The sequence below is a fragment of the Vigna umbellata genome, chromosome 5 (genome assembly GCF_029865625.1).
Source record: "Vigna umbellata cultivar VRB3 chromosome 5, Vumbellata_1.0, whole genome shotgun sequence".
Taxonomy (NCBI): domain Eukaryota; kingdom Viridiplantae; phylum Streptophyta; class Magnoliopsida; order Fabales; family Fabaceae; genus Vigna; species Vigna umbellata.
This window is the reverse complement of record NC_142169.1, coordinates 25,922,752-25,943,805: the sequence shown is the minus strand read 5'-3', so window position 1 is coordinate 25,943,805 and position 21,054 is coordinate 25,922,752. Positions and strand designations below refer to the sequence as shown.

At 28.7% G+C, this 21,054-nt stretch overlaps 1 protein-coding gene across 1 annotated transcript; it reads right to left on the bottom strand.

The window, feature by feature from the left end:
* Positions 1–19,138: 19,138 nt before the first annotated feature.
* LOC124836133 (protein LIGHT-DEPENDENT SHORT HYPOCOTYLS 4-like) lies at positions 19,139–20,758 on the bottom strand. Its single transcript, XM_047311224.2, has 2 exons — positions 20,273–20,758; positions 19,139–20,037 (listed from the first exon to the last, which is right to left on the bottom strand). The coding sequence occupies exons 1-2, from the start codon at positions 20,527–20,529 to the stop codon at positions 19,686–19,688; spliced, it is 609 nt and encodes a 202-aa protein (XP_047167180.1). The 5' UTR covers positions 20,530–20,758; the 3' UTR covers positions 19,139–19,685.
* Between the last annotated feature and the right edge of the window lie 296 nt (positions 20,759–21,054).

Here is a 21,054-nt window from a genome sequence, read left to right as displayed (position 1 = left end):
ATTGAGTCCTTATTTTTGTAAAATTGAATCAAATAGGACCTTTCCGTCAAATTGAAATAACGCCGTTAAGAAGGGTATGCTGACACTGCCAACATACCTTGCCAACATACCCTTCTTAACGGCGTCATTTCAATTTGATGGAAAGGTCCTATTTGATTCAATTTTATAAAAATAAGGACTCAATTGAGATGTCGAAAAAGAAAATGACCTATTTGAAATTTTGGATGAAAATAGAGACCTATTGAGGCATTAAACCTTTCAAGTTTTACTAAAATTCTATTGTAAAAGCCAAATAGACCTTAGTGTGTTTCTGGTCAAAATCTTTCCTACTTTTGGACAACAAGTGATAATGGAGAAAGGCCTGTATGGCAAAAGTGATCAACTTGCATGAGGAGTTATTCTATTTAAAGGGTACAAAGTCATATTCGTTTTCTTTGGGCTAAGTAACTGTATAAATTTTCCATCTCACACATTAAAAGTATGTATAAGATTATGTTATGGTAACATTTCTCTACTCTCAATATTTCTCCTTTTTTTTAGAGAAATTCTTTAAAATTAATAAAATTCTCAACCTCCCTAAAATAGTAACCCTAAGTTGTCCAACATATTTGAAAAAATCTTCCATGCTCAATTTTCTTAGGGCAGTTTAACACATTGCTTGTGTTTTCTGTCAAACATTACCGGTGGTAAAAAAGATAATTTTGTTATCTGTTTATCATATTTGTTATTTATTTTTTAAAAATATAAATCTCCTTCACTTCAAATATAAGTTCTAGATTTATATTTTCATAGCAGCAAAAGAAAAAATGAAATCCAGGTGCAAATTTTGTTGTGTACTTGCATCTTAAGTTTTGAAAAAGAAAGTGAAAAGAGTGTTAAGAAAAGAGAGAGAGAGAGAGAGGCCCACATTGGATAGGACCGTTCAAAGTCAGTCCAAAAGCAGAAGCCCCACGTGCACACCTGTCATCTTTGTCTGCTACACTGACAGGACACTTCCGGGTGGATCCCATATCACATAAGTAAAAAGTTTGTATAAATATCTTTAACTAAAATTAGGATGCTTGTATTTTCAGTTCAAGTAATTCAAATTTTTCAAGAAAACAAAACATAACTATAATATATAAAAGTCTACATGTATACTGAATAGTGCAATCAAATTATATGTATTAAATTAAATTATTCTAATTTAAATATTATGCTTTTTATTATAATGGGTGAACATGATAATATTGCAATAGTCTATGCAATTAATTACTTTGAGGCATTATTAATGGATTGCTTTTTAATTTCGATTCATAATACAAAATGATTTTTCCTATTTTACTTGCCTACTTAGAGTGTTTGTGTAATATAGTTTACTATTTAGGTTAGAAAGAGACGGTACATAAGAACATTTATGAATTGCAACAATATCTAATAATGGTGTACTAACATGATTTCTCAAACAAAAATTGAGAATTTAATTGAATATAAGATGGTTAACGAGTTAAATGGGACTTGCGAGTTGAATTAGATAAGATTTAGCAAAATTTATTATCCAATTCATTAAAACAATTGGAATGAGTTGGGTTTGTTTAAATGTTAAACTCAATCAAATCCAACTATTTAGATTTTAAATATTTTTTTATTAAAAATTGCAATTAACTTAATTAAAATATAACATAATAGTTATAAAAACTAATTTAAGGTTTTAAGTAAATTAATAAGTTATGTTTGTCTAAATTAATTTAAGGTTTTAACCAAGGTTGTAGCCTTTAACAAATTTTGAAATTCATTGAAAGCCTTGACAAATTTTGAAATTCGTTGAAGGGCTTGACAAATTACAAGATACATCGAGGCCTCGACAAATTTCGAAAACCGTTGAAGGTCTCAACAATTTTTGGAATTCGTTAATCTTGGCGTATTTTGCCTCCTTCAATGGTTTTCTAGTTTCAAACAAACAACCAACAATCATTCTACGTATGCACGATCCATCCATGGAGGAATATAAAAGAAAACCAAACATGTGTTGTAACAAGGGAATAAAGAAGTGAGGGATGCGTAGAGAGGAAAGGAAAGATATCTTGTGAAAAATAAATGAAGAACAAAACCAACACATTAAAAAAAATAACAACAAACAGATGATGATGAAGAAGAAAGGAATGAAGAAGTCTGCGATGAAGATGAAGAATAAACAAATCAAGAAGAAGTCTAGGAGAAGAAGAAAGGGGTGCAAAGTGGCGGTTAGGCTTTCAGTGTGTGTTCTGCTGGTGTGTGAATTTATTAAGAGGATTAAAGGATAAAAAGTTACCTATAATTAAAAAAATCACCAAGGGTTAGTTGTGACATTTTTAAAAAAATTAAAGATGTAAGAAGAACCTCGTGAAGGTCCAGGGAGAAACACCCTAGATTAAATTAGATCAAATTGAGTTATGAGATAACCCAACTTAAAAATATTCCAATTTAGATGAAATATATAACTGAAAATTAATGAATCCTAAAATTAATGATTGATCGTGATCTATCTAATTATAAACAATTATAATAAAATGCTAATGTAGTTTCTAGTAGAGAAAATTGTTGGCACAAAAATACAATAAATTTATCCTTCTAAGGTGGTTGGTGCCAAAGATGGGAATAAATACTCTCTTCAGTTTTAAAGCTTGTAGACGGTTGCAGAGCCTATTATGGAGCTTGCTTTGGAATCTACTTTGGAGCTTGTTGTGGTGATGTACGGTTGAGTCTATGGTTAATTCTATTGTGGATCTTGTGTGCAATGGTGGACCCTTTAGTGGGTCTTGCGGGGAATGATGGTAGTGTTGTGTGAGTGGGTTTTGATTCTTTGGCTGATATGCCTTCTTTGAATGATGTTACTCCCATTGTTAATAGTTGAAGTGTTTACAACATTTAGATTCACCTTGTTTCGGTTTGTGGAGTTGAGGTTAAGACTTCTTAACAAATTTTCTTTTGACTCCAAGCTTAGGTCATGGTATGATCCTTAACTTTCCTTGCACCGTTCGGTCCTATCGGATGTCACTTACATTTTGATGCTCAAATAAGTGTTTGTTTGTGCAATTTGACAATAAATGCATAGTAAAGTCATCAACTACCTTAATATCAAAATTATATTTATAAACTTTTATGATGGACTCTGATTAGGGTTGGCCCAATTGTGGCCCATACACCAATACTTAGGGTTAACCTATATGGATAACTAATCTTGTTTGTGGTCCGACTAATTAATTCACTAATTGTTTCATTGCTGGATGGTCGACTGCTTAGCCCATGACTGATCAGGCGATCATACAGTACACACCTCATTATAGTTTTAAAGCAATTTCTAAGTTTTTGATGTTGGCTCGTTTTTGGAAGAATAAAAAATAAACTAATATGCTTAATAAGAAAAAAAATTATAGTTTTGAGGAGTATTATGATAATTTAAACTATAAGAAAATATGTTCGGATATAACAAAGAAAGTTAATACTAAAACTTAAAATTAAAGAAATTTTTTTAACATAATATTAATGAGTTTTAAAATTCTTTTGTAGATCATATCTCTTAATATGATTAAGAAATTTAATTATTAAGTTTTAGTTTCCTACTAATGTAACATTAATTTACTTTTTTTTTTCATCTATATAATTATTTACTTTTTTTACAGTAGATATTTTTACCTGTTTGTACTATATATTTTTATCACGATGTAATTCCTCTATTTTTTTTTTAGTTTTTTAAATAAAATCTTTACATTATAACAATAATACCTAACATTGGTACTTATTTAGAAATAAAAGAAAATATACTTTATCCTTTAATATGCTTTATCTTTCATACTGAATCCCATTTTATTACTATTCTTTAAAATATAAAGAAGATAAATCTAACCATTCAAAGTTAAAAACTCTTATTTTGAACTTATTCATTATGTAAATAATTCTATACCTTTAGGTTTTATTCCAAATGACATTTTATTTTAAAAAAATTAATTTTAAATTTTGTTTATGTTTTCTAAATAATCTGTTTCATGACTTTAATATTACCTTTATAAGTATTTTCTTATTCAATTTCTCCATAATTGTTTTTAGTTTTTTTTTTCTACCCATTACATGAAACCCTGCTCGATCCATTCACTCTCCGAGATCGGTCTCATAATTCTAGAAACACTAAGAAAATAGTTTGAAGTTAAAAAAATATTTATAAACTAATTATTATTAAATTAAAATATCTAGTCTCAAAAATTCTAATAATGATGCAAATCCAAAACGTGTAACAAATAATTTATCCTATTTGTTATTAGATTATAAACAAGTGTTTTGGTGAAAAAATATATCAAAATTATGCTGAAAGTTAAAAACTTCTGCACGAATCAGCAAAAAAATGTGTACAAAAAGCTGTGACAGTTGATAGTGTAATTAGAAAAAGAAAATGCACCAAAAAGAAATTCAATAATTATATGATACAACACAGTAGATGGTATAACTTGAATTTCATTTTATATATAATTTGGTTCATATTCAATTATGAGAATCAAAATACATGGTGACCCTTTGCTTTTACAATTTTATTTTATATTTTTATAATAATTACTAATAGTGATTAACAATAAAATTAATAATAATAATTGTCATTTAAAAAATTAAAATTAAATTATTTATTTATTTTTCTTCTGTATTTTTAAAATCAACAATATTTAAATTTACATTATGCATATTTTATTTCTCATCTTATACTTTCTTACCTATATATTTCTTCCATTCTATCTTCTTTCTTTTTAAGTAAATAAAACTTGAAATAAAACAGGACTTTAGTAATGGGCCATCTCACGAGAGAAAAACATTTTGTGACCAAAAAGCATTGAAATTGTCCAACTTCTGGCAAAAGGGCTCTATCACAAAAAAATCTCCAAAACAAAACTAATAGTTAATAAAGGTGCATGCATTGTACGGTTAGAAGTAAGATTTTTTTTACAGTTTCATTATTAAATAATATATATTTAATAGAAATAAAGACAATTGAAGTGCAAGTTGCATGTTGCTTCATGTACTTTTGATATACTTAATACTTTGGCCAAGGACAAATAGTTGAAGTCGTAGGGGCTGTTCTTCTTTACATATATATACACAAGAGATATTGAAAAAGTCTTCTCCAAAACACACGCGTTCGATAAAAGTTACCCTTTTTTGTACGAAAACAAAAATAACAATCTGCAGGCATTTCTTTATTTTGTAACGTCATTTTCAAACCCCATTATTCAAACAACAATGAAACTATTACTAACAAGCAAGAATAGGGCTTATAGCTTGGTCCCCTCATGCATCATTTACAACTTACAAGTTAATTTCAATGCTTGTTTTCTTCATTTATTTTTCATGTTGTACCAAAGTAATACCATTAAATCTTATACTAAGGGAAAATCAAATGAGGTTGTTGATTTTGCAAAACATTGGACAAAGGGTCCAATGATGTTATGTCTGTAAACTAGATTTTGATTGAGGATGTCCAGGCCCAAAACAACTGTTGTTTAGGGCATTTAAGTTCAGAAAGAAAGAAGCTGAATTTTCTGTGTTTGAAGTAGACGACAATTCAGTAATCGGGCAAACATGTCGGAAGAAATGTGACCAGTTAAGTTTATTTTAAAGTGTTTCAAACTCGAGTTGTGTCATAAGAATAAATGTAGAAATAAATCGATTCAGTTACTCTTGGAAATTTGACCACCTAGTTCAGCCTTCAACACGTGTTCTAATAGTTCTATAGTTCTTTTTTATCGTTATAGTGATAAAGTCAAGTATAACAATTGCACGCGTGTAAATATCTGATAGAGTATGTTTCTTCCCGTATCTATGTTTGTATGTTAGTGAATGAATCTTTTTTACCTTTGTGAATATGGTCAAATATGTCTGCAAATTTATTACATTCAAAAGATCAAATAGTTTTTTTTATACACATTTTATTGCGATGCCTGGGTTAGAAGTCATATGGAGATCTGTCCCTAATGCAGAAGATAAATAAAAAAATAATAAAATGAAAAGAAAAAAATATTTAATTTAAATAAATTAAGATAGTTTTTTAATATTTACTTATTTCTTATATTATTTATATTATATTATTGTTTATTTGCAGTCCTAACATTAATATTGATGGTAGTTATACATATACGTAAATAAGTAAACCATTAGAAGATCTAGTAATTGGAATCATACATAGATTACACTAATTAATATATATAAGTTGTGAAATGAATAATATGTTAGTTTAGGAATGTACAATACTTCCATTATTATCTCCTCTTTATAAGAGGAGAAGGTTTTTTCAACAATAATTAAAGATAAGTTACTATGAACCAATTCAACTTTATAATTTTCATCTTTTTAGTTTTACAACATTCTTGAGGGCTCACTTTGACAGTGTTGATATACATTTTAGATTTTATTGTTCTTGCAAGTTTAAATATCTGTGCAAAAAGCCTCCATAAAATGGTTTTCTTTTTCTCTTTGAAATGATCGAGTATATAAACATTGATGATCTTAAAATATCATTCCAAAAGGATCATCTATGTAACATCTGTTTTTGCAGTATACAAAAAATGAATCTGTATTTATGCTCTTCAACTCCAAAACAGTCACATCTAAATAACATAAATTTGAAATTTCCTAAAAATTATACATTTTATTTTAGTATTCAATAGTAGTTGACTTTGTATTGGAGTTTCATTTCTTGAAATTGCAAAGCTCTCAATCATCAACAAGTGTCACACCTCTTTTTTGAGTTTTACAATGCACATTTCTTGAACTGCTCAACACAGTTTTGAGTCTTTGTTTTGTTTAGCCTCGTTCTTTCGTGTCATTTCACTATCATGTCCCTACAATCAAAAAAAATATATTGATTTGTAAAATGATTCCTTCATTTATACAAAAATTCGTGTGCTGCAATACCTCCTTTGTTGGCATTCTCGTGTTGCAGTTTGTGAGTTGTTCAAAGAAGTCAATATACAAATCTTTCAAAGATTGAGAAACACCAAAAGATTAGTGTTGCAGTAAAAGTAAATTATTGTAATCAATAATTAAAGGATCAAAGAAGAGACTAATGTTATGTTTTCCATTCTCTGTCAATTGTTTTAATTATTTGATATTCATCAAATTGACAAAAGTATTAAAGGTATTTTTTATATCATCATAACTGATATATATATATATATATATTGTTCAACAAATGTATTGTACTTCCAAAATACAAATCTCTGATAAATCGCTTTTAAAATATATATTTGATTATTTTTATTCCTTTTTAATATTTTATTTTATTTTATTTTATAAGAATGCCTGAGTATGAATTTTGAATGCTCACACGTAAAACCTTATATGGCTCCATTGTAATCCTGAATAAAATCATTATGTAAAGCAGCTTTCTTTTTACTCTACGGAGATTAATGTTGCAATAAAAGTAAAATATTATAATCAATTATTAAAAAGGAACTTAATGCTTTGTCTCTCTGTGGGAAGACACAATTTGTGAGGGTAATTACTGACATTATCTGCCAAGACAATTAGGAAAGATCGAACATAATCATGTACAATTTGCATGTCTAAGTAATAAAGACAGATAATGTCCAGATAACTTAAATCTCCTAAATTTTTTTTTTTTTGGTTTGGTGCAACAAAAAAATTCATATTCATTAAAATAAATTATAACTTATATACAGTTAGAAAAACTTCACACGATGGTAAATAATTTGTATCGCTATTGTAGTTAGAAAAACTTGATTTTCATCACATCTTCGTGTCATAAAGATATGTTTTTCATTAGAAAAACAAATAAGAATTTACAGTGTGACGACACACACGGTAGAAAATGATTTAGAAAAATGAAATAAAATATCTCAAACAGTACGTTGGATAGAAAAAGTAGAAAGTAAAATACACAAAAGTAGGTGAAACATGCAAGAAATATATAATGAAAAATTCAAAAAACCATCACAAAATAGATAGTTACTTTGACTCTCTTAAAATTTATTTTTCCCATTAAACATTGTATTTACTCTTTCATCCTGAAAGAAATAAAAGCAAAGCAACACTCTGTCTGTGTGATTCATTGGAGGTAATTAATATATTATGAAAGAGAGTGCGTGTGTGAGAGAGAGAGAGAGCATTGTGGACCCAAGTAATAAAACTGTGTGCAAAAATATTAAAGGAAATCGCAGTCCATTAATAAGGTCAGAAAATCCTTACCCTTGTTTTTATGGTCCTGGAGGGGCCAAAACGTCATTCCTCTGTGTGAAAGAATAACTTATTCTGATACATTAATGATGATCGAAGTTTGATTAGTGAGGGGATTATAGGAGGAGAGAGGAGAGAGAGAGAGAGAGAGAGAGAGAGAGAGGGTAAGTAAGTGTAGGTTTTAAAGACATAAGTGTTTAATGTGTAGTGGGGTAATTAATGAATGGTTGGTGATATTTGAATAGAAGAATGCTACCTGGTATAGATACAGAGGTTGGAAGTATGTTGACGATGATGATGTTGACGATGAAATGGAAGGGAGAAGAGCAGTTGAAATTGTGGGGCAATAATTGTGTGAGCAGAGAGAGTGTGCACTTGGATCTGTGAAATACTGTACATAACGTGAGAGGTGGTCAGAGATCAGAAGGGTTCAGTGGCTAGTCCCTTGGATTGGAGCAAGTCTTTGGTTTGGTTCATCAGAAATAGCAGTCACTAGCTTAAATCACGCAGTTATGGGGAAGGTAAACTTTGGACACCTTTTCTACACATTTCTTATCTCTTTTCTTCTACCCTCTGCATGCTTCTCTCCTTTAACTAACAACCAATACGTAAAAACTTTACACACCCCATTTTCTTCTTTTTCTCTTTCCCTCCTTACTTTTCAATTTTCTTTTTTTTAAATTATTATTTTCTTCCTCCATTCAAAATAACTCACGGATTCACTCATTCTCTACTTTCTTAATTTACACCACCTAGCAAACGATACAATTATTATATGGACTCTATTTCATAGACACACAAGTTATGCCTTACATAGATTATAAATATGATCAAATTATAATCTTTAAGCAACATTTTTTGCATGATTGGAATGCTTACCTTCATAAGAAAACATCATTAATATAAATTACAAGTTTACTTTTTTTAAAAAAAATATGGAGTTTAGAATGTGAATCTACCTTGTTATTTGGCTAAATAATAATTAATAAAAAAGGTAAAATTGTATATGATAGAATTTAAAATACGCTTTTCTTTTGAAATAAAACATAGCATAAAATTAAAAGTGTGAATGAAAGTAAAAACTGATAAATAATATAAAGAAATGTTATTGAGTTCAAGCTTTTGAAAATCTAAAATTTGTTCCGTCGATGATAGAAAAAGAGAACATTATTTTATGTACTAAACAAATTTAATTGATTATTTTATGCACTGAACCTTTCATTGCGAGGAAATAAATAAAAAGAGGGAAACAAAATGAAACATAACTATATGAGAAATTGATGAAAAAAAAATCTAATTAAAGTAAAATAATGTTGAAAAGGAATAATAAAAGAAAATTATTAACATGTTTGAAAGTATACATACCCAGCCTAAAGAGAGACTTTAATGCATCCTTAAGATAGATGAAATTTTAATCCAATCCAATCTATTTTGTTTTTCATTTCAAAGAAAATGGTTGATTATTTTTTTCATAACCTCATGTTAAGCATCATCATCATAATTTCAAAAATTTTATTAAAAAAAGCAAACATGAAAACATAAAGACCATACCAAACTCATGATAAAAATCCATTACACACCTGTGGATCGATAATGAGGTTTTAAGACAAACCTTTTGTCCTATAAGTCATTTATTGGAGATGACCAATCATTCTTCTTAGATCTTGACTGGAAGTTTACGTTCTTATCACTTTAAATGCTCTTTCATCCTTCCACTTGTTAGTATTATGGAGCTTAATTTAGTCTCACATCACTTAATACTGTGAGATGTTTTTTATTTAGCTATATAAGCAACCCTTTGTAAAGCTTAAAAAATACAGTATAGTCATGAATATAGGAATTTGAAGTCATGATTAAAAGATTTAGCAAAACAATTGTAGCACCACAAATGTATTCTATTTCATTATACTACTTGTTGTTGACTGATGCTGGTGAGTTAGAGCATTTTGCTGAGGCTGTGTAGGAAGATGAATATGTTAAGTGGGAGTTAGAAATGAAAGATGAGATAAAGTCTCTTTAGAAGAATAAAACATGGTCATTAACCAAGCTACCAAAAGGAAAAAAGGTTTTGCGAAATAGGTGTGTCTATAGGTTAAAAGAAGAATCAGACGGTAATAGAAGATATAAGGTTAAATGGTAGTGAAAGGGTTCCACAAAAACAAGGATTTGACTTCATAGAAATTTTCTCTCATGTTGTCAAGATGACAACCATCAAAGTTATCTTGAGTATAATATATAGCTACATAAATCTTCATCTAGAACAATTAGATGTCAAAATTGCAATCCTACATGAGGATCTTGAGAAGGAAATCTTTATAGCACAACCAAATTATTTTAAAGCAGACATCTAAGATGATTTAGTATGAAAGTTTAATATAAAAGCCTGTATGTTAAAACAAACATTAAGACAATGGTACAAGAATTTTAATGAGTTTATGACAAACTCAGGTTTTCACATACGTGAAGAAGATCATTGTTGTTACGTAAACAAAATATGTTGACAACTATATCATCCTTATTTTGTATGTTGATGATATGTTAATTGGAGGAGCTAATATTGCAAAAACTAACAACTTGAACAAACAATTGTAAGAAAACCTTGAAATTAAGGATTTTAGCCCAGCCAAACAAATTCTTGGAATGTGAGAATCTCTTGGGATAGATCTGAAGGTATTTTGAACTTATCTTAAGAGAAATATATACAAAAATTGCTTAGTAGATTCAATGTTGGAAATGCTAAAACTAGAAATACACATTTGGAAACTCACTTAAAGTTTTCAAAAGAACAATCTTCTCAAATAGAAGAAGAAGAATTTTATATGTTTAAAGTGTCATATGAATTTGTAGTAGGGAGCTTGATGTATGCTATGGTTTGCACCAGACATAACATAATACATGTAGTGAGAGTTATGAGTAGGTTCCTATCAAATCCCAAAAAGGAGCATCAGGAAGGTGTGAAGTGGATATTGAGATATCTAAAGGGCACTTTCAAAGATGAATTTGTCTTTTAGAAGAAACAATCTCACTCTACAAGGATTCTCTTATGCAGACTTGAGAGGAGATTTGGATGGTAGAAAGAGCACAACATGTTACATTTTTAAGTTGGGTGGTACAACTATCAGTTGAAAGTCTAAACTTCAAGGAAGAGTCACTCTTACTGAAGTTGAGTATACATCTCAGAAGCAGCGAAAGAGATGATATGGTTGAAGAACCTTCTAAAAGAATTAGGGAAAGAACAAGATGACCCTCTATTGTTCAGTGATACTAAAAGTGCTATATATCTTGCTAAAAATACAATTCTTCATTCTAGATGCAAGCACATTGAATTAAATTATCATTTTATCTTAAATTTGATAAATGATGGAGACTTGTCTTTGTCCAAGATTCTAAGTGTAGAGAATCCAACTAATATGTTAACCAAGACTGTCACAACAAATAAGTCGAGACTTTGTATTACCTCAACTGGCCTTCAAGAGTAATTGATGATGAAGGAAACTACATTAAGTGATAATGTAAATCAAGCTCCAAGCGGAAGAATTGTTAGTATTGTGGAGTTTAATTTAGTCTCACATCACTTAATACTGTAAGATGTTGTTCTTTATTCAGCTATATAAGCAACCCTTTGTAAAACTTGAAAGATACACCAAATAATTAATATACTTCCTAGTGTAGTCGTGGACGTAGGTATTTATATGTTGAATCACGTTAAATTCTTATTTTATTTATTTATCTCTTTCCTCTTTTATTGTGTTGTTCTTAGCACCACAATCCAAAATGGACAATACCTTGAATGAGGAGTAATTGACTTTTATGATGTCACTCGACAAACTTAGGATCAAAACATTGGCACCCATATGTGAGACTCATAACGAGGTTCTAAGACGAATCATTGACCCCTTAAGCCCTCCATTGGGTAAGCATAATCATTCCTCTTATACCTCAACTGAGGGGCTTGTATTCCTTTCGCCTTCCACCCTTCAAGATGTTTTTTAAGAGCAAAACCATGACAAAGTTTTACGCTCCAAAGCAGACAATACCTGGAATGCATGATGATTGACTCTAACAATGTCACTCGACAAATTTGGACTACACACTCCTAGTTTTGTAATTCTCTTTTTTATATCTTTGACTACACACTCTCTTAATTGTTTGGTTTGTTCTTCAAGGTTTAATCAAATCTTCAAAGTACTTTTCTTTTTGTTATCACAATTTTATAACACATTTTTCCTTCATGTGTGGTTATGTTCAAATAAGAGTTCTCAATTTCATTTTATGGAATAACTTTTCTGTTACACATTTGATTATCTTTACTTTTGTATAATATTTTTATTTATTATTCATTTTTTTTTCATGATAATGTTTGATTCTGAACTTCAAGTATTTAATAACATAAACTTTTAATCTTCAAGATGTTATAGTATATAAGTGGGTACAAACCTCACCTTACAAGTCAATTTTGTGGGCTTGAGTTAGACTTAAAGTCCACTCCTTAACACAAAATACCCTTTCTCTTATCACAATTTTAATTACATATTTTTTTGGGTTACAATTTGAATATTCTCAATTTCATGGAATTAAATTTGTGTTACACATTTGATTTTCTTCACCTCTTTATAATATATTTATTTATTTATTTTAATTTTATGTAAATATTTGACTTTCAATTTTAAATGTTCAATTGCATAAATCCTTAATTTAATTCAAACTTAATATATGAAGAATCTATGTTAAAATTTAAATTATTATTAATTTAATTTTGTTATTTGTGTGATTTTGTGATATATTATAAATTTTTAATAGTATAAAAAAGACATCTAATTAGATATTTATGTAACTGTAATATTTTTCTTAATATTTGATTTTTTGTAGAAAAAAATATGTTATTTTAATATTGAATATTTTGATATTATCATGATTTATTTGGTGTGATTTTTTTATAAAAATAATTTAATTGATATTTGGAACAATAAGGAAATAGATATGGGTTTGGATATACATATATATTTGTTACTCACTGGAAATAAGAATAATATAAAAGTTGTGTATCTACTGTATTTGGAAATGAGAAAGGAGATAAATTTTGATGGTAAGATAAAATAATCAAATACTTTGTTGTCATCCCTATTTAATAAGTAAAAGAAATTAATATAATTAAATTAAAATTACTAAATCAATTATTTTTAAAATTTAAATATCAAAATATATCCAAATGTTTTATTTAAAAAAATCTTATTTTTGTATCAAATTCATATAATGAAATCATACTTTAACCCTTTATTAAAGTATTAAAATGTCCAACCTAACTCCAGTTGGATAAATAAAATTTAACTGCCTAATACTAAAATTACATTATAACATTCTCATAACGTAATAAAAATATAAATAATATATTATCGTATCAAAACCACTACAATCCAAAATCAATATTATATATAAAAGTATTTCAATGTTAAGAAGAATTCAAAATAAATGATAAGGAAGGAAAGAGAATGGTATACACAAACATAAACGTTGTTGTATTCGGTTGGCTATAAAGATCGAATACACAATTACCGAAGAACTTCCAACGTGTTTATATCTGTGACAAAACGACAAAGGAATAAATCAAGAGACAGATGGTTTTAATATGGAGATTCTTTGTACTTTCTTTTTATAATCACAATTATTTAAAATGTTAGTAAGGTTATCCATTCATCATTTTTTACATGATGCATATTTAATCAATTCTGAATTTTGTAATATTAATCCAATTTTGAAATAATATAAAAAAATTTATACTAAATAAATAAAAGTATGAAATTCAATAATTAGATTAAAATAAATCTGTTAATGTAATAAGTTATTGAAAATATAATTTAATTATATTTTATTTAGATTAACATTTGATTAACAGTTAACTGAATGTTACATTCTAAAAGTATGTGTAATAAGATAAAATAGTAAAAATACTTAGAGACAAATCATAAATATTTTTTAGTTCTCCATATATTTTAAATAATCAATAATATTTATGGCAATTTATTGAGAATTAATTAAGAGAATTAGGAATTAAATGAGCCACACACCCCAAAGATATTAACAACTATTTAGAAAAAAAATTAGAAAAAGTATAATTTGTTTGTTTTAGACATACAAATGAAACAATTTCAAGGATTGAAGTCATTTGACAAAGGAAAATTTATCAAGTAATTTAATATCATTTTAAGATCTATAGTTATTATAAATAAAAATATTCTAAAAAAGTTAAGGCATGATAAAATTAATTTGACAATAAAGTATTCTAAAATTTTGTCTACATTTTTATTTAAGAAATACCTTTTTCATCTAATAATTATAAAAATAGAAAAATAACATAAAAAGAATGCAAAATTCAAAACTATTATTTAATTATATTTAATAGTGCAAATATAATCAATTATGTACTAGTATATTTTGATTATATAATTATTTTTTCTTCATATTTTTGTTTGTGTTGTTATTTGTTATGAGTATGTTTGTGTTAAGAAAACTTATTTGATAAAAAAAAAATTTAAAGTACTTCTATTCAAACAGAAAATGATATATACTCATTAACTATAATATTAATTAAAATAGAAAAGTCTTAACACATGTATATGTTTTCCATGTCTGGCTTTCTCATTACACTAATTTCAAGTTCTTTCCAAAAATATGTAGAGAAGTGTTTTTATTTTTTGTATTTTTTTGTGTATTAGTTCCTTCCATATATTTTTTGTATTTTAAAATAAGTTCCTTAAAAAAATTAAAATAATATCTTGTATGTTCTTTATTTAAATTTTTTATTTATTATTTATTTTATTGTAATTTCTTTTTAACTTTTAGCTTAAGCCATTATTATTTATTTGAGAGAACAGTTCACTTAATTGCTTACTTTCACTCTAATATTAGAGTAAATCATATAAAAATGACTAAATCACTTTCAACTTAATCTTAAGATTAAGTATATATGTTTTACTTTTTTCATTTATCATCCAACTTTTTGTTTTTATTTAATATTAAATATTTAAGTAATAAAACTTTCACCAACTATGTGAAATAAATTTTATCAATGAATAACAAAACTTAACTTCATCTTTCCAATTCTCTCATTAGAAAAAAATTAAAAGGGTTAAATTTGTTGTATGAAAAAGTAAGTCACTATATATTTTTTTCCCGATAATCAGTATTATAGCAATGATTCACTTACATTAGATCAAAGATAAATTTTTATGCACTCTGTCTTGTATGATCTTTTGGTTCGTGAAATTTTTTCTACTTATAGTGTCGAATACAGTACCAATTTAATTTTTCAAATGAAGATTTAATACAAATGATGTCATAATGATTGGTTAATGTAAGACTTGATATCATTACATGTGAGTAATTTTTCTTTATTATAGCAATAACTAATACACAAATAAAAGAATAAGGAGTGAGGGATCATATACAAAAATATCAATAGAGAAGCTAGGTCACACATTAAGAAAGCTGGTTTGAAAAATGTAAACAGGGACAATGAGATTGAAACATTTTTTAATTTCAAAAAGAAATAGTCTTTATAAACTTGCTTCGAACGTTGTTAAGAACAATTTGTTGATACTTATATCAAGTTTGTTCGTGAATTTAAAAGGATATTTAGATTAGAATTTATAAATTTTGTATATAGAGCACTACAAGTGTTTTTTTTATTAATATATTTTTTACCGTTGAAACAAAATCAATAAATACATGTAAGAGATGTAAGCATAAAACTTTTAAATACTAAATCCCCTTTAAGAGAAAAGATCACACAAATAAAACAACACTACAAACAAAGACTGAAAAGTGATGTATCTTTTTACTATGCTGAAAAGTAAAATTTCTCTTTTATATATTATTCAACTTTTTTGTTTTACTTAATGTTAAATTTTCAAACCACATTTCAATTTTTAACAATTTTTCCACTAACTTAGTGAAATAAATTTTATTAATAAAATAATAAAATTCAAGCTAAGTTCATATTTCATAAGAATAAATTCCAGTTTTGTGACATTCAGAAAGGTCGAAAGAGCTTAATTTGTTGAGAAGAAAAAGTAGATCGCTAGAATTTTTTTTTGTCTTATAATTATAGTTATAGCAATGATTCACTCTCATTATATCAAAGGGAAATTTTAGTTGCACTCGATTTTGTATGACCATGAAATTTTTCTACCAAAAAATTATATGTTGTCTATTACAAATTTAATTTTTCATGAAGACTTAATGGAAGTAAGTAATAATATAATCATTCTTATATATCTTTAACTTGACTTAGAAGAGCCTATTAAAAATTACCTATGCTTAGTTATATGCATGCATTTCATTACTCTTTAATTATTTTTTTCAAACACCAAAATCTGATAGGCACTCACATGCAATCATAAAAACACATAATATCACTCTACATTAAATGCATGGAACTTTTTCTTTAACACAGATCTAATTAAGCAGAAGTTAATAATCAAAAGCACTATGATATCTATGATCTCATTATAATGAGTCTTGTGCTTTTCTGTTTTGATAAACTGAGACTCTCTGCTGATTTGCTGCTGGACTGTAGAGATGTTTGGTTTGACTTTTGTGCTTGATAAGGTTATTATTTATGCAATTCTTATTGCAAGTATTTAGAGCATTATCTTCAACATCTTGGGCTGTGTTCCGAAAATAAATAAAATGAAAAAGGACAAAATTTGCATGGCAAAAAGTAGTGGATGGAAGTTGCTTGGGACCTTGTGGCTTCTGATCATAATGAAGTTTGTTCCATTTGGGAATTGATGAAAGAAACCTTGTGATTTTATAGCTGTAGTGATTCAAGTTGGTAAGCTACTATCGGTTAATTACTGTAATTAGACGTTTCTCCTGTCTTTTCTATCTTTAATATAAACAACTTTATTATCTGATTCATTCCAGTATTATTTATATTTTATCAATATATTTCTCCTTTAATTATTTAATATCATCAACTCCTCATATTTTCATTATATATTTTTAACTCTTTAACTACTAATTTAGGATATTAATTTGGCAACACAAAAAACAGTAATAAAATATATTAAAATTATTTTTAAAAAAAACAATATGAATTGTCAAATTTGTAATCAGTTTTCTAATATAAGTAACTGAAATTTACTACTAATTAAATTTTTGTATTATCAGAAAAATAAATTTTCAAAGAAGTGTAAAAAATTTATCTTCTCATGCTTAAAAGAACTATTTTGAATGAGAGAGTTGTTATTTAAAGAAAGCAATGATCCGTTTGAAATAATTGTTATTTGAAAATTTTCTCATCATCTTATACCTCTTTGTTTAATCTGTGTTATCTTTCCTTTTAAGTAGAATTTCGATATTTTTAAAAGGTATGAATGATTAAAAATAATTTTTAAAGTCTTAATGATCTTAAATTAAACGGACAAAAGAAAGTTAACCAAATTGGAGACGGAAACTAACGGAACTATTTTTCTCTCACTCCAACAAAAGAAAACAATGCAGTGTATTTTTTACAATGCTTTTCAAATGTTTAGTATTATTACATGATAAAATATTTTATGAATAAAAGTCCTTTGCAGTTCAAAAAACTAATAATAAAACATGAAATGTTTAGTTAATTTAGTACGATGTTAACTGCATTATGCAGTGGTTATTAAAAAAAAATTGGATGATAAAGGTAAAAATTGCTTTAATTGTATGGCCCTCATATACAGGCGAAAGTACTTATGAAATTTATACCTAAATCATTATATGAAAGAATAGATCCTCTATGTCTGAAGTGGTAGTCTCATATATGCCCCACTAGAATCACTTCAAAAAGGAAAATAAGAAGCTTAGCTTATCTTTCCACCATATACCCACTGTCTTATTGGTATTTGCTTGTGCAAATGGTTCTATAATATAGGTGCCTCTTCGTCATCAGAGGGATTGCGCAAATTTCTTCCTTTTCAACAAATAATTGCATAATACAAAAAAAAAATTACACAGATTTGTCGGCCAAATTCGTTATCAAGTTCTTTTTCTTTTTTACTGATTCTATTTCTGCGTTTCGTTTGAACAACTTGCAGTATAATTTATACATATTTCAATATTCTCCCAAAAATACTGTCTCGTCAACCATAAAACCAGTTCCTTTCAAAATACATAAATTTCCAAAGTAACTTTCTTCTCCTTTTCTTTTGATGACCTATTTGTAGTCTTTTAACTTGAAATATAAGTTTGCATAATTTAGTCTTCTACTATAAGAACCTAGTTCCACCATTTTGTGTCACCATTCAAATTCAAGACTTTTTAGAAAATGTTATTTCTTTTCAATGTAGCTCTCACTTCGCCATTTGACAGACATAACCAAATTCAAATGAAAACATGTGAATTAATGACATGCATCCTTTGAGCATTATATAAGGTATAAGGTATAAGGTACTGTATGTATAAAAGAAAGCATATACAAGTTTTTTGTTACATTGTCTGCCATTAATTTTGCTTGGCTTTTATAATTTCACTTCATTCGAAATGACAGCACTACAGCATATAATATGAATCAGTATCATCAATCAACTTGATCTATTTAACAGCAGCCGTTAGAAGGGATTGAGAGGGAATAAATCTTGTCAGTTTGAAACAGAAGTTGCTATTGCTATGATTAAGTTTTAGAGAGGCACTATCATTGTTTTTTCACACAAAAATATGTTCGGGGGAGACAGTAAAGCATATATATATAAGTGGCAAGTGTGAGGAAAAAAGGAGGTCGAGAAAGAACACTCATTTGTAGATATGAGAAAATGATGATCATCAATGTCCCAAATGTAAAAAAATGTTATCCAACATCACCACGTATGGAAGTGACTTCCTACCTGTAGTTTTCTGGTTCAAAAACAATCATCTATTTGTGGAATGAAATTGTTAGCAACTTTGTATGTAGGAAAATCGAATCCTTGGAAAATAGAAAATTGAAATAATATATATTTATTCCAAAAGCTAAGCATGATAAAATTAAGACGCATAATTAATAAACAAGTCTAAGCTTGACAACATCGAAAAGTACAAATATGTAGAACTATGAATAATAATACCATACTTTTGGTTTCTCATCACAAGGATCATGGCTTCCATGTATATCCATTCACTCTCACAGTCTCACTTCCACTTTTCAGTACTTCCCACGCACTATCAGTCTACTACCAGTACCGCACTGTCTGCTTTTTAAGCAGAGATGCATGATATCCCAGAATTTAATTTTAAACTTTTTCTTCTCCCTGAACAAACAGGATCCAAAGACAAACAGTCTATATAGACCAGATATAGCAGCTTTCACAAAAAAAAAATGACAAAGAAGAAAAGAAAAAAAAAACCCTAAATGTTGTGATACTAAATTAGACCATAACTCTAATAGCTTATTGGATTAAAAGAAGAGACCCCAGTTGAGGAGGAAGAAGTTTTGACAGGGAGAAAAAGAGTAGAATTTGGCATGGAGTGAGAATTGAATTCCTCTAATGAGTTGCACTTGCACCTGGAGGAGGGAGAGAATGATGAGGCAGTGGCATGGGTTGTTGCTGAGGTGGTGGACGCTTCCTTTTCTTCTTCTCGTAGCTAATTCCTCTTGCTTTGGATTGCAGATCACGAACCTCGCGAAGGTAGAGTCTCACAGCTCGAGCTCCAAAAGGGTTTGCCTCGGGCTTTCCTCCATTTTCCTCAAAAGCTGCACGCAACCGTCCAATCAGAGCGTCAAGGCTCCCCCAAGCTTGCCTGAGAGGACATGGACAAGGTGCCGGAGGGTTCGGGTGCCCGTAAAAGGGGCAGATCGGTGTGTGCACTTTCGTCTTCCCAAATTGATCCAGGTACCTACACTCACAGCAGTAATTACCAAAAAAAAAAAAGTTTGTATTCATAACAAACAGGCGCATGTATAATGGAAGGAAAACAATCTTGGTATAACTCAGATGAAAACTATCTGGTTCTAGCAAGATTGATTCTCAGGGAAGATACATATGCTCTTCTTCATCCGAAAAAAAAAAGAGAAAGAAGAGGTGCATGGTGTGTAAAACTAGTTAAAAGGGTGTGTATTGTATGTGGGTACCTTAGGAATTCAAGGACGTGTGCACCGCTACACCTTGAGAGGGAGAGAGGGGGTCGGTGATTCTTGAGGTATTGACCGAAGGTGTTCCAGTCACGGCGTTTCTGGTTCTCGTAGCGGCTGCTGCTGGCGATGGAGTTGGAAGCAGCGGAGGAAGAGGAAGCAGTTGTGGTTAAGTTGGTGGTGGTGGTATTGGTGATGAGGTTGCAGGTGTTGTCGGAGTTACATGTGTCTATAAAGTCTTGAATATTTGAATCCATGGCCCCTCGTGGTCGCTTTGCAGATCCAAGGTTAATTGTTTCGATTTTCTGTGTGTGTGTGTCTGGGAATAGTGTATCTGGGTTGCTGTTCTAGGGTTCCCAAGACAGTGACCAGAGTGAGGAGTGTGAGAGAGATGAAGGTTAATTGAGATAAACAATTACTATACTTATAGTTTGGATAACAGTTGAGGAAATGTCCTTTTGTTTGAATAATTTCTTTTTTAATGTTTTTTTCCTTTTAGAAGTTACTGTAAATGAAAACAACAACCTTAAAGGGGAAAATTATTAAAAAAGAAAAGAAAAAAAAAGGAAAGGGAACAAAGTCTGATTAATTGTTGATTGGTGTTACAGACTTGATGGGGTTTTTTGTATTTCTTTATTCGATGGGTGAGAAAGAGAAGAGAAGAGAGAGAGAGAGAGAGAGAGAGGTGACAGACATGTACCTGCAAATGGTGAAGCAAAAGAAGATTTATTGACGTTGAGAATGTGATGAGATTGATGGGAGTGAGTGGCCCGTTGTTGTGA